The sequence below is a fragment of the Papaver somniferum genome, chromosome 11 (assembly GCF_003573695.1).
Source record: "Papaver somniferum cultivar HN1 chromosome 11, ASM357369v1, whole genome shotgun sequence".
NCBI classification, from domain to species: Eukaryota; Viridiplantae; Streptophyta; class Magnoliopsida; order Ranunculales; family Papaveraceae; genus Papaver; species Papaver somniferum.
This window is the reverse complement of record NC_039368.1, coordinates 36987-51800: the sequence shown is the minus strand read 5'-3', so window position 1 is coordinate 51800 and position 14814 is coordinate 36987. Positions and strand designations below refer to the sequence as shown.

Genomic DNA, 14814 nt, shown 5'->3' with positions numbered 1-14814 from the left:
CATGAATCTGCAAGGGAGGGAGGCGCTGAAACAGAGGGGGTCGTGATCAAGGGGAGAGGGGGTCGACGAAGAAATGGTGGTGTAGTGGTATTATTATGCGGGTTTCTCAAGGTTCTTAGTACTGCAAATCTCCAGTGTCGTTGATTCTTAGTTCCAATGTTAGAACAGTTGGGTGTGGCTGTTCATCCAAGTTTCAATAAGTTTTCTCATGCTATGTTCTTTCAAGTGAATGCGGGCATTTGATATTCAAACTAATTTATTACTTATTTTCTGTAAAATAAAACTTGTGTTAGTAAGCTTTTTACTCAATGCAAGAGTATTTTTTTGTTGGAACATCAGACTATTTCTGTCTTTGTTTGTTCAATTGTTGTTAGCACTCCACAATCTTATTGTCATTTTTGTTCGATTTCCCATGGTTGTTTAATTATTTAGCTGTGACCAATAGCCTCGTGCAGTTTCTTCAGTATGACCAGCTTGGCTATACCCGCAAATCATCGCATTCCAAGAAACAACATTTTTCAGAACGACCCAATTCTTGCTGTGCACTAAAAATGCATAGAAGTGCCCCTGTCATACAAATTCTCGTGCATTGGTTATTAGGATTACAATCAGCGCACAAAAGGGTATCAATACTTTTTAATCTAGGTACTCGTTTACAATGGTTGTAGTTAGATGACATATCTGCTAGTGCAGCTAGAGAAAAAAGTTTTCCGTTTACAATGCGCTTTTAGTGAGTTGCCCATATGCTATTCCCATTGACCAATCTGTTAGGGATCCCATTGACTTATAAGCCCCATCATCTGACCAATGTCGGACTGTTATCTCACCACGGAGCAAATTACAAGAACGCAGTGTTGTCGTGGTCTCTGTTCATTCAATTTCCATCTTAAATAACACTGCCACCACCAGCACCACTAGCTCAGCTCAGTTCTTAATTCAATAAACAAACTCAGAAACTCAGTAATGAAAGTAAACAAACATTACTAATTTAACCATGAAGAATAATTACCCTAAACAGCTTGTCTCAACCAAATTGAAACAAACCCCTTCTTTCTTTTTATCTAACAAATTAATACAACTCCATCTCCTTCCTCAATTACTCAAATTCGGTCCTTAATTCTTCATGTTCATCATAAACGACTCCAAAACCCTAACTTCATCAAATTCGAATTACTCCTCAACTCAAATCTTAATTCATCCAATCAGATCAATGCCCATCTCAAATCCCTTTCTTAAAATATCAATTTCATCTTCTAATTCATCCTTGAATTCTTGCAGAAACCCTAACTTTTCAAATTATCATCGAATCAGCTTCACAACTTCACAAGAACACCAAACCCCTTTCTTCTTCATCGCCTACTACCCAAATCCTTCTTCAATTAACCAATTCCTCCATATCTTGAACCTAAATCGAAACTCTGACTTCGATTTACAAACAACTTAATCTTCTTCTTTTTCAGAGTTAATCAACATCAACACCAACACCAACACCACCTTCATATCTCCATCAACACTCCTAATTCATCGACTGTATCTCTCTCTCTATCTCGAGCCAACTCTCAATCACACACAGAGAAAACAAGATCAGGAAAAAAGAAAGAGAGAAGAAAGAAAAGATAAGAAGAAATTATCTTCTTCGATCGGTTCCGAGGAGATAAGGCCCAAAGGAGAACAGTAGGACACACACTTGCTTTGATAAAGCGAATCCACAACGTGTCTCTGTTGCATCAATAGCATTTTCCATGAAATGATGATTTTACCCTTCATACTAAACCAATGATATCTCCTCCGTCCGATATCCGAATAATACGCTTGGGTAGTCCATTCCGCATAACTTTTCGAGACCTATTCAGCGGTACTAGTTTCGTATCTAGATCGTTGTTAGATTAATGTCTATCATTTAACGTTGGTGTTAAACTAATCGAGTTATTATCGACTAAAACGTCTTTTGACTAGTCTAATAGCGTTGACGAGCTTGAGGGTCTTTACATTCTCCCCACCTTATATTATTTTCGTCCTCGAAAATCAACCATTCTTCCGGTATTCAAAAACTCCCCACCTGATAGAGAATTACTATCTCTCAACTAAGCGCAAACAAAGCACAAACCTATATGGCTTTCTACAACGAAAATTTGCGGCTCTAGGTTCAATAGACTAGTTTGTATTTCAATAAGTTACTGGTTCTAATTATGAGAGAAATTACTTTATAATAAAGTTATATGTAAAATTTAGGATCTATCAGTTCACTAATGGAAGCAAGTCTCCCTTCAATGCCTAGTGATACAAGAATGCAGTTGCCCTGTCTAGGTTCGCGACGCCTGACAATGCCTACCTACGTAACAAGTATCACCCGACCACATCAGAGTTACCATCCTCACTAATCTCCAGTGCTGGATTAACTAAGTGCAAATTTATTACGATTTATTAAGTATTAATTTATTAAGATTGATTAGTCTTTAACTTCTATCTTAACTAGTGTAAGCCTGATAAATTTACTTCGTAAAATATATAACAGTTCACATCATTTTAAGCAATTTAGTTATCCGAATTATTTATCTTACTTTTTATTTATCATTATTATTATTTATTTTTTTAATGAAATCCAATTTTAAAGATGAAACTATATTATTATAACTAAATAGATTTTAAATTCATGTACTAATTAAGAATAACTTAATGTTATATCGATTATCCAAATGTTACTATTATTATTTCCAATGTATCTATTTGTTTATTTCACTGTGTGACTTGATATAAATAAATAACCGCTAACAATTTTTCCATAATTATTTGGTGTTAATACTTTATTATTATTATAACATTTATTTCTTAGCCGATAAAAGTTAATCATAATGCCAAGTTCAATTTTATTATAACTAGATTTGATCTAGCTTTATTTCCTTAAATTTATATTATTGCTAAGTGATCCTTAAGTTCTGTTATTAATAAAAATTATAGTTTTCTAATCCAGTACTAACATATAATTATTATCCAAATGATATTTACACTAACTCTAAATTTTATAATAATTAGTACTAGACAGTGTTATAATAATATGCTTATTTTATCGAAAATTATTATCTTAATTATATTATCATTTTCATTATTGTTTTATCAAACTTTCCCACTTGATTACAAGCGCAACTAAAATACGGCCAGGATAATTATTTAATAATGATACTTAGTTTAATTTTGTTAAGCCTTAATCTTGTAAATATAATTCTACTTTCACAAAAAGATTGATATAACAATTTTATTTATTCAGATGGCATCTGTATACTATATCTTGTTAAATATTGTCGTTGCTAATTTAATATGATTTAAATTTTTAAGTCTACATAAAATTTTAATATGTCTTGATAGTCTTTAGATTTTGGTATTATATGACCTCACGTTCTTAATTCTACCTAATAAGTCTTATAAAATCTATCTGGTTTGAACACAAAACACATAATTCTATTTTGTTATTAGTTAACTTTACAATCGTAGATAAGTACTAATAATTTTTCATAGCTATTTAATCATTATTTTATCGCTATATATTTATTAATGAGATTTTAATTTATGTTATTCTCAATATAACTAATTTGAATTCTATCAGTTTAAGTTCGTCATACTAATTTTTCATTTCAAAATATGATTGAATCTATTTACGAAAAGGGATCCTAACACTATACAAATTCATTTTCTTTTAATCCTAATATTACACTAAGTATCCGAATGCTATTACCACAACTTCATGTGTATTTGTTTCATTTTAAAAGTTTACTAAATCATTTGTTAGACTAAAAATAATTTCGGTATAAGATTACTAACAAGTTGAGTCTTTTTATTTTATATATTATATCTTTATTTTCTTAAGTCTAATGGCTAATATGTATTATATCAACAATCTAATTTAGACGCAAAAAGAAAGTCTCTAATTTGTAATTAGTTTAATTTACAAAACTTAATCTCTAAGTTAATCAACTAACGAACCCGACTCTTGAAGCTTTCTCTGCGCAACTCTGATCTGTCTCTGAAACTGAAACTTGGAATGGGTGAGAACATCATCCCTAAAAGCGGTGCCCTGCAGGAATAACATTTAACTTTCATGCAATCATTGGAAATGATTTGAAAACAATTATTGTTTTCCCTAAACACTAAACACAACCAAATCACATAGGTAAACAATCATGTATATGAAACTAACGCCTTCCAAACAATATATAATATGGTGACTCGTCCCACACCTAGATAGCTATATGGTGACTTGTCCCGCACCTAGTGATTGCATAAAAGCTCGAATTTATGTAGATATAAATGAAGGAGTAGTATCCTAATTACCACGGATGGTAATTCTCTTTTCTAAATAATCAAATGGAAATTCTTATTTCCCAAACAATTCACGAAGACAAAGAAAGCATTACAATTCCTTTCCAAGCAATGGAAAGATTAAAAGAAATCAACAGTACTTTCGGAATTTTAAATAAAACAATGCATGGAATACATAATCAGATAATGCATGAATTTGTTAAACTTAAACTTTGGTAAAAGAAAACAACAATAATCACAAAAGAGTTAAAAGTATTCCCACCTCTTTTGATGACAAGCCACGCTTACCTCGAGATCCACGATTCGCTGGATCATTCTTTGAATTGTCGATGTTAATATAGACTAACTGTTAATCACAAAAGAAGTCTAAGAATCTAGTCAAAATGGCTCACACAAGAATCATACAAGTCTAACTAATGGTTCTAATCCCATTTATGATTCCACACATTTTTATTCTCTATCTTTAAATAGCTAAGGTTTACTAATTAAATTAGGTTGGTTCTATGATCCAAGTCTTTCGAACATCTACAACTTTGTAGCAGTACCCAAATGCTAATTCGGACCACAAGAGGTCCAAAGAGTCTAAGTAAGAAAACTTCCTTAAGCCCAAGTCTACCAAGGTCAACTAACAGTCACTAACGGTCGAACTAACGGTCAAGGGTCAACTAACAGTCAACGTCCAAGGTCGGGTCAAAGTCTAGATTCAATGGTCAAGTGGTCAACGATTTGGTCATACGAGTCAACTCAGGTCAACACAGGGAATTCAGTGAATCAACACGATTCAACTCAGTCAGAAAAGTCATCTAGACTGACTGGGATGACTAATAGCTTAATCTAATAGCAGTTACAAGAATACAACCTATCTGATTCTATTCATATGATCAAAACATAACTATTTATGAAAACAAAATTCAATAATTCAATATACAACTGTAAAACAAGCTTTACCTGCAATTGCAGTACCAAGGCACACTCCTTCCACACTCAGCTAATTACATACTAATCTACATAACAACAATAACACAAGGTTTACAATCTGCACCCACAACCAACACAACTCCATTCCATAACAACCAAATTCTGAGTTCATAATCATCTCTAGTTTAATGCTAAACCACTAAACCATTCCCTGCACTCCATAATACCACAACTATCTCCTAATCTTCCCCATCATTATCATCATTAACATCTCAACTTGGACTGCTATTCAAAACACAACATCATAAACCAAACTCCACCTCAGTTCCATTCATCCAACTCTTGTGCCTCTTCCTTGCCTGCACCATCTATCAACAACATTTGAGGCTGCATTGCCATGGAATCAACACACCTGTCATATCTCAGCATTAACTATAACACCCTTAAACTAAACAACCTCAACAATTGTGAAATACTCATTCCACGAAAATACCCTAAGCATTCATCTAATACTTCAACTCCAGAAGTTCTATGCAATCAAACTGAATCCTTACCAACATAATTACTTCAGATTAAACTCAGTAGAATTCCATCACCACATCCAAGTCATGCAATCAAATACAAAACACAAACATCACTAAACCATTCTTCCAAGTTCTGTGCAAGTTAAATAACACTACCACAACCTCATATTCAACACCACTAGCAGCACTACAATAAACAAACTCAGTAACGAAAGTAAAAAAACATTACTAGTTTAACTATGAAGAATAATTACCTTAAACAACTTGTCTCAACCAAATTGAAACCAACCCCTTCTTTCTTCTGATTCTAACAAATTAATACAACTCCATCTCCTTTCTCAATTACTCAAATTCAGTCCTTAATTCTTCATGTTCATCACCAATTCAAACTTAAAAACCAATCTACTAAGAGACCCTAGTTTCATAAAAGACTCCAAAACCCTAACTTCATCAAATTCGAATTACTCCTCAACTCAAATCTTAATTTATCCAATCTGATCAATGCCCATCTCAAATCCCTTTCTTAAAACATAAATTTCATCTTCTAATTCATCCTTGAATTCTTGCAGAAACCCTGACTTTTCAAATTATCATCGAATCAGCTTCATAACTTCACAAGAACACCAAACCCCTTTCTTCTTCATCGCCTACTACCCAAATCCTTCTTCAATTAACCAATTCCTCCATATCTTGAACCTCAATCGAAAACCTGACTTCGATTTACAACGACAACTTAATCTTCTTCTTCTTCACAGTTAATCAACATCAACACCAACACCACCTTCATATCTTCATCAACATCTTTTAATTCATCTTCTCTAATTCATCAACTCTCTCTCTCTCTCTCTCTATCTCGAGCCAACTCTCAATCACACACAGAGAAAAGAAGATCAGGGAAAAAGAAAGAAAAGAAGAAAGAAAAAGAAAGAAAATATAAGAAGAAATTATCTTCTTCGATCGGTTCCGAGGAGATAAGGCCCAAAGGAGAACACTAGGACACACAATTGCTTTGATAAAGGGAATCCACAACGTGTCTGTGTTGCATCAATAGCATTTTCCATGAAATGACGATTTTACCCTTCATACTAAACCAATGATGTCTCCTTCGCCCGGTACCCGAATAATACACTCGGGTTATTGAATGTTTTTAGGACCAGTTAGGTATTGAAAGTTATCACTTCATATGCTAAACTCACACAAACAATGAACAAATGGGAAAAATTGTTATTAAAAAGTTATTACCCATATCAATGTTGATATTATCCGGAAGTTGCTACTGCTGTTGGATTGTTGTTGAAATTGTTGTTGCTGTTGTTGATTATTTGATCCTGTCGATAAGAAGTTGATGTTGTTTTAATTAATAACTACCCACTGATTACATCTTTCTCCCAAAAACCTTTCACTTGAAAATTTCCTTTCAACACAATTAAAACTTCTGTAACTAAACCCATATATGCACAATCTTTTTAATCATTGTCACTGCCAATTCAAAACTCCACAAATAACATTGCGCCAAGAAACCCCAAACTACACAAATTGAAGATACTTCAATGGGAAACAATCTTTTTCTTTCTTTTCTTCACATGGGTTTGGGTTAGAAAGAACTTTCTTGAATGATTTAGAATCACAAAGTATAGAGAGATAGAGGGTTTAGGGAAATTGAAGAAAATTTATGAAATAGAACCCTAACTTGAATTTTGCATTGTTATCTCAACTTTAAAACCTTCCATCCAAACGACCAATATTGAAAGAATCAATTACTGAGAAAACAGGGTACACGATTTTGTTGATGAGAAAGATTTAAACTTTGGGTTTCGATGAATTGAAGGAAGAAACTGTTTCAAAGAAGGATTAGGGTTCAAAATATTGATAAAAAATTTTAAATAAAAGAATTATTAACCAGCAATTTCAAGAACTCAATGCTAAAAAAACCCTAATTTAAAATTGAGAACTGATAATATTTGTAATTGTAACTAAAATTACCTCTATCAAATAGGAAGTCATCATGGTTGTAGCCAGAAAACCCCAAATTTCTGATCATTACAGCAGCAAAAATAGAAGCTTCTTCAAAAATCAGAATTTGATTTCTTCTTCTTCTTTTTCTTTTTCTTTTTCTTCGTCTTCTTAGGACAACCTTTTGATGATGATAATGGTAATGGTGCAGCGGAAACTAAAAATTGATTGTCCATTACAGAGAAGTATGGAGATGAAAAGAAAACCTAGGATCGAAAAAGAATTTTATTGGTTGTTTTCCGGAATGATACCATGTGAAAGTATTGGATGTAATGGTACAATTATCACTGATGAATAATATGTCTTAGATACATTACACAAATACAGAACAAGGGTATTTATACCCATAATATGTGACACACAGACTTAGTCAAGTCAACAGACTTGAACTGACCTATATTCCTAATAGAAGCAGATCATGGCGTTGGTGATCCTGCTGGACTTTGGGATTTCATTTATCGAAGCATTTATCTGAATCAATACGTGTCGTCGGAGTTTTCATCTCCAAAAGTTTTCTAGATTCTAAAGGATTGTTTTAGGTGGGTTTTAAGTTGTCTGTATTAATTCTTAGAGGCTTGGCCTTTTTGTTTTGGTAATTCACTGGGATCTAGAGTCCCTATCCCACTCTAGAGCCTCTTATACATATATGAAGGTCCAATATTCTTACGTTTTAGTCCAATACTTACGATCTCCAAGTAACACAAGATGATGTCAACGATTTTTTTGGATTAATGTCTGGTCGGCCGATAATGTTTATTTCAGTTGTTGATGGTCGTAGGATAGCTAAAACTTCCGGTGAATAAATGCTAGAGTTGCTTCTAGCCGAAGAGATCTAATGATAGGTTTGAATGCGGAATCTCAAAATGGAATTTATGGGTCCAGGCGATTTGGTGGAATACGATTCCATTGGCATGTTTGGTTGCACAAATCCTTGAATTCACTTTTCTCTCGGATTTATAATTCCACCAAATCCCCGATTTTGAATATCACCTCCACCCGAAACTTAGGAGGGATTTACGGTCCCTTTTTATTCTAATCGCAAAAGTCATATTTTCTAATTCTAGGAATTTTCTCTTAGCCCATGATTCCCGATATTTATAATCCCATGAAATTCTATATCGATTGGAAATATGATTTCTGCAACGTGAACAACTAATGGGAACTGCAAGATGAAACTTAGCTTATAAAGACAACTCTCTTTATTGATGTTTAGAAAATCTCTCAAAACTAAACACAAGCTCTAATCTTGCTCATATGATCAACCACAACTTTGGTGATCATATATATATAGAACTATGAATTCCTTTTCCTAGTCCTATTACCTTATTACATGTCTTTCCTTTTCTTAGAACTAGATGACTTCTAATTCCCTTAGGATTACATCAATTGCCTTTTCTTATCCTAACCAACTTGTTAGAGATTATCTTAGACTTAATGTTGAAGTTTAACCAACAACAACTAGGAAAACTTTTAATACGAAAGCCTATATAAAGAGAGCGTACTATAAAAGCTAGACATACCATAGGTCCATAGCTATATGAGAAACTAATCAAGTCTTCTTATTCTCCTTCCGTCGTCCCTATAATTTACAAAGCAAGTTTGTTTGTTACGAGCAAAGCAACTAGAGTTGTTGCTGTCGTCGGTGTTCAAAGTGGACAACAACATCAATTCGTGAAAGAAGAACGAAGCAACAGAAGGAGATACAAAATCAAAAGGAAAGTTCAATATATCTGTTGCGTTTTGGTAAAATTTTTAATAATTAATTTCTATTGCGTTCCAAAAGAACAATGTCAAGATTAAGTATTCCTCAAGACATCCAAGAAGAGATTTTATTAAGGTTACCTGTGAAATCCATCTTATGTTTCAAGTCCGTATGCAAGACCTGGTGTGAATTACTATCTAGTCGTAAATTTATAAAGGATCACCTTAACCTTGCCACCAAAAATCAACTTACAAACACAAAAATTATGATCGGTTTGAGTCATGATATGTACGCTGCTGATGATATATTTTATTCCATAGATTATGCTTCAATATTATACGGAGCTGTTGTGATGGATTACCCAAACGACAATAATAATGCTATAACTCACAGTATTCGCCATTTTATTGTGGGATCTTGCAATGGCTTGATTTTATTATTGACCGAAGATAGTGAAAAATTATTTCTTTGGAACCCATCCACAAGAGAGTACAAGGAAATCATAAGAGCACCGACGGCCGTAGAAAACCTTTCCTATGGGTTTGGTTACGATTTCAAAACTGATAATTACAAGTTGGTATGCATTGCAACTGGCCGGTCTGATGATGATGGCGAGCTTGACAGTTTTTCTGAAGTTTATTCATACACAGCTGGTTCATGGAGTAGAGGCGAAAACATCCCTTATGTGTATTCTGATGTAACCGGTGGTGTGCTTCTGTATGGTGCTCTTCATTGGTTAGGTGAAGATGCTTCTCATTGGTCAGACGATACGCCACCCGTAAAGAAACTATAATTTGCTTCGATATTAATAGTGAGAAGTTCATGGATTTGCAACTTCCAGAAGAAACTATGACATGTCCAGAAGAGAAATTTAATATCCATGTGCTGGGAGATTCCCTTTGCTTAATTTGTGGTGTCCGTAACGTTCGTGTTGATGTATGGGTTATGCAAAATTATGGAGTGAGAGAATCTTGGACAAAGCAATTCATCATTACCCAAAAGAAATTATTGCAGATCCCCATTCGTTAAAGATCTATGGCTCTGTTAAAGATAGTGGGATTCTAATACAGGTTGGTGACGGTCTCGGTTTATACGACCCAAAGAATGATAACATTAGAACCCTGAATATAAACGGCATCATCGATGGTAGTTTTTGCTCGGAGAATTACGTGGAGAGCTTAGTTTCAGTGAATTCAGGTATTTATATGGGTACAGTGGACAAAAAACATTCCAAAGATGCTAGTGAAATTCAAGATTCTCATCATTTGAATAAAAACTCCCAAATTACAATGGAAGCTGCTCAAGACAAAGAAGCGAAACGCAAACGTAATGAATTAACTGAAAGTAGTAGTAGTTCAAAAAGAAAACGAGCATCTTCTGAAAACCAAGAAATGGATGCTGTTAATTCGTCTCTTAGAGGTGTCAATAATGTGTTTCTCATAGACGTTAATGCCGTTGTTCTTGAAGGTGTTGATGTTATTCTTGCAGATGTTCATGCTGCTAACCATGAAGGTAGTGTCGCTGCCTTTGGAGGTGTTAATGTTATTCCTGGAGGTATTAATACTGTTTATCATCATGAACTTCTTAAGGCGTATTAAAATGAATCTGCAAGGGAGGGAGGCGCTGGAACAGAGGGGGTCGTGATCAAGGGGAGAGGCGGTCGACGAAGAAATGGTGGTGGTAGTGGTATTATTATGCGGGTTTCTCAAGGTTCTTAGTACTGCAAATCTCCAGTGTCGTTGATTCTTAGTTCCAATGTTAGAACAGTTGGGTGTGGCTGTTCATCCAAGTTTCAATAAGTTTTCTCATGCTATGTTCTTTCAAGTGAATGCGCTCATTTGATATGCAAACTAATTTATTACTTATTTTCTGTAAAATAAAACTTGTGTTAGTAAGCTTTTTACTCAATGCAAGAGTATTTTTTTGTTGGAACATCAGACTATTTGTGTCTTTGTTTGTTCAATTGGTGTTAGCACTCCACAATCTTATTGTCATTTTTGTTCGATTTCCCATGGTTGTTTAATTATTTAGCTGTGACCAATAGCCTCGTGCAGTTTCTTCAGTATGACCAGCTTGGCTATACCCGCAAATCATCGCATTCCAAGAAACAACATTTTTCAGAACGACCCAATTCTTGCTGTGCACTAAAAATGCATAGAAGTGCCCCTGTCATACAAATTCTCGTGCATTGGTTATTAAGATTACAATCAACGCACAAAAGGGTATCATTACTTTTTAATCTAGGTACTCGTTTACAATGGTTGTAGTTAGATGACATATCTGCTAGTGCAGCTAGAGAAAAAAGTTTTCCGTTTACAATGCGCTTTTAGTGAGTTGCCCATATGCTATTCCCATTGACCAATCTGTTAGAGATCCCATTGACTTATAAGCCCCATCATCTGACCAATGTCGGACTGTTGTCTCACCGGAGCAAATTACAAGCACGCAGTCTTGTCGTGGTCTCTGTTCATCTACCAGCTGCACAATTGGCATTAGAAATCTACAAGCTGCGTAATCTGGAAGATCCAAATTCGAGTGTATTTGGCACCCCCAGTAAAGATCATTCAGTTTCCATCTTAATGATCTTTCTTCTCCCATTCTGAGCATACCCACAAATCACAGCATTTCGAGAAACCACATTTTTCTGCTGTAGTTTCCCGGATATCAAAGACTATCATCTTCTATTAACCCACATTTGTCGTAAAACCTAATCAGCGAATTACTAACAAAAATACCACAAGAATAACCAAGATTCTTCAGTACACAAGCACGAAAACTCTTACCCATATCAAGAGCGGTGCTATATTAGCAGCTGCACTGAAAACACAAGGTAATGTCGACTAAACTTGCAGTAATAATCCTTCTCTAAGCATCTTAACGAACAGAGCTTCTTCGGTGTGACCAGCTTGGCTATACCTGCCAATAATCGCATTAAAATTTTCTCTGGAAATTTATGAAAACCTGTAAAGCCTCTTCACATCTTTTATTTTTCAAGTAGCCGCATACCAAAGTTAGTATAAGATTGTGTCATCAAAACTTTTCCTAGGATTTTCCGTTGTACTTAACTCACATAAAGATTGAAGAATCAAACTTCCAACAAAAACGTTGGGTTGAAGATCCCGACTTCAACGCGCACATGAATGACATTGCTTACTTCTTAATGCGATAGAAAAATGCATTAGAGTTCGAAAAGTGTATGGGGTAGCTGTACAATGCATTATAAGCAAACTTGTGAAGAGACTAATGGCATCTTTATGGCGATTATTTTTCGCAAACTGACCGATAACCTTGTTTGCTGAAATAATGTCCCAATCAGGTGTTCCGTTGAACATTTTACAAGCATCTGAGAATGAGTCCCACTGGCAATAAGAACTGATAAGGTCTGATTCAGCAATTGAAGTTCCTAACTTGATGTAATGGGCATGAGATTTCTGGTTTTGCATGATAGTTTTGTTAGAGAATTTTTGGGCTTTTAATAATGTCGGTTGATGTATTCGAATGATTTTCAGTGGTATGTAATTCATGTGTCCTTCGATAGAGGCCGTGTAGTGTAATAGGCAAAAACTAGCTAATGAGTAATATGGACTGTTTGGCGGGTTGGATTGGCTATGCGATCTGGCTCTAGCCTGTCCAAGGGGACCTGGCGGCGCTTCTTTAGTAATCAGTATATTACCAGGACTCTTAGAAGTCCAACCCATGCTAACAACACTGCAGAAAAACTAAATTACACTTTCACGTTAAATCCTTGAAATTCCTACGAGCATAGAAGAAGCAACAGTGTTTAGCTCAATCTTTTCAGATGAGATCCATGAAGAGATTTTATTAAGGTTACCAGTGAAATCTATCTTGTGTTTCATGTCTGTATGCAGGACCTGGTATAAAAATATTAGTAGTCCTAAATTTGTGAATAATCACGGTAATCTTGCCAAGAAATACCCTAGAATCATGATTAGAGATGCTGCACTCGTAGGTGATAATTGCAATGATGTCTTTTATTCTATTGATTATGCTTCGATACTATCAGCGTCAACATCATTATCTTTGACGACATGCGAGTGTGATGGAGCTGTTCTAATGAATAATCCAAGATTGAAAAGAAAGTATGGAGTTGAAGAAAGTCGTTTAATTCAAATTTTGGGATCTTGTAATGGCTTCCTTTGTTTAGGTGCCGCTGCTAGTGATGCGCTAATTTTTTGGAACCCATCAACCAAAGAATACAAGGAAATTATGCTACCACCTGTCAATCTTCCGTGGCCTTCCTACGGGTTTGGTTACGACAACAAATTTGATGATCACAAGTTGGTAAGTATAGTAGAGAATGAAGTTTATGTATACACTTTAGAATCGAATACATGTAGAAGAGTCAATACCATACCTTATGGTTCTCTTGAATCAGCAGGTTTGCTTCTGAATGGTGCTCTTCATTGGATAGGGGCTACTGTGATCTCAGAGTGTTGGGAGATTCCCTTTGCATCGTATGTGGTGTTTTAAATGATCGGGTAAATGTATGTGTCGTGCAAGATTATGGAGTGGGAGACTCTTGGACTAAGTTAATCACAACTTCCCAAAGAAGTACCATAAAGCCGTACTGGTCTTCAAAAAGTGGGGAGATTTTAATACAAGATCACGAACGTTTTGTTTTTTATAACCAAAAGAATGACTGAGTTGGGTTTCTGGAATTCAGTGGCATTGATAGTTTTGTATATCTTGAATCGCAGAGTTACATTGAGAGCTTAGTTTCACTAAACACACACACTTACGCAGAAAAAAGAAGACAAAAACGTAAACGTGATCCTAATCCTGATTATTGAGCACATATTTGGTGTGCATATATATATTTTTCGGGCATAATCAGGTGCAAAACATGGAATTGTGAGAGTAAAATACCAGATCGCCATGCGTAAGAATCACAAGAGGTGATCACATGATAAGAATGTGTGAAAGATACACCGAATAAGGGACCAAAAAGGTGGTTACACCCAAATTAAGATATCTACCGCTTCACCTCATGTAGGACGCCAGAAAGGTATAGTCAAATCATACAGATGGAGAAGTCTAAAAGGAAAACCGTGCATTTAATGAGAATCAGAATAGATGTGATACAGTTGAAGGGCGACAAATAGTGTTACCCGAAGAAGTAGCAACGCGATATGACCCCAAGAAGGAGAAGAAAGATATAGTTCGAAGGGGAATAATAAAGAGCCAGTCCATGAGATGAATGTTTATTTTTTTATCGGTAAAGAATTCAGTGCTGGCGAGTTTCAAACTCAGGTCACTGGTATCATCATCCAGTAACTTTATCACTGTACTACAATGACACCGGCTCATGAGATGAATGTTTAT

The 14814-nt window shown here is 35.0% G+C and overlaps 2 protein-coding genes across 2 annotated transcripts; both read left to right on the top strand.

Moving 5' to 3' along the window:
* Positions 1-9736: 9736 nt before the first annotated feature.
* Positions 9737-10264, top strand: LOC113322222 (F-box/kelch-repeat protein At3g06240-like). Its single transcript, XM_026570279.1, has one exon. The coding sequence runs from the start codon at positions 9737-9739 to the stop codon at positions 10262-10264; it is 528 nt and encodes a 175-aa protein (XP_026426064.1).
* Positions 10265-13416: 3152 nt separating this feature from the next.
* On the top strand, positions 13417-13962 carry LOC113322221 (F-box/kelch-repeat protein At3g23880-like). Its single transcript, XM_026570277.1, has one exon. The coding sequence runs from the start codon at positions 13417-13419 to the stop codon at positions 13960-13962; it is 546 nt and encodes a 181-aa protein (XP_026426062.1).
* Positions 13963-14814: the final 852 nt, after the last annotated feature.

Coding starts and splice junctions, on each gene's coding strand:
- LOC113322222 (XM_026570279.1), top strand. CDS start 9,737: ATGATCGGTTTGAGTCATGATATGTACGCTGCTGATGATATATTTTAT.
- LOC113322221 (XM_026570277.1), top strand. CDS start 13,417: ATGATTAGAGATGCTGCACTCGTAGGTGATAATTGCAATGATGTCTTT.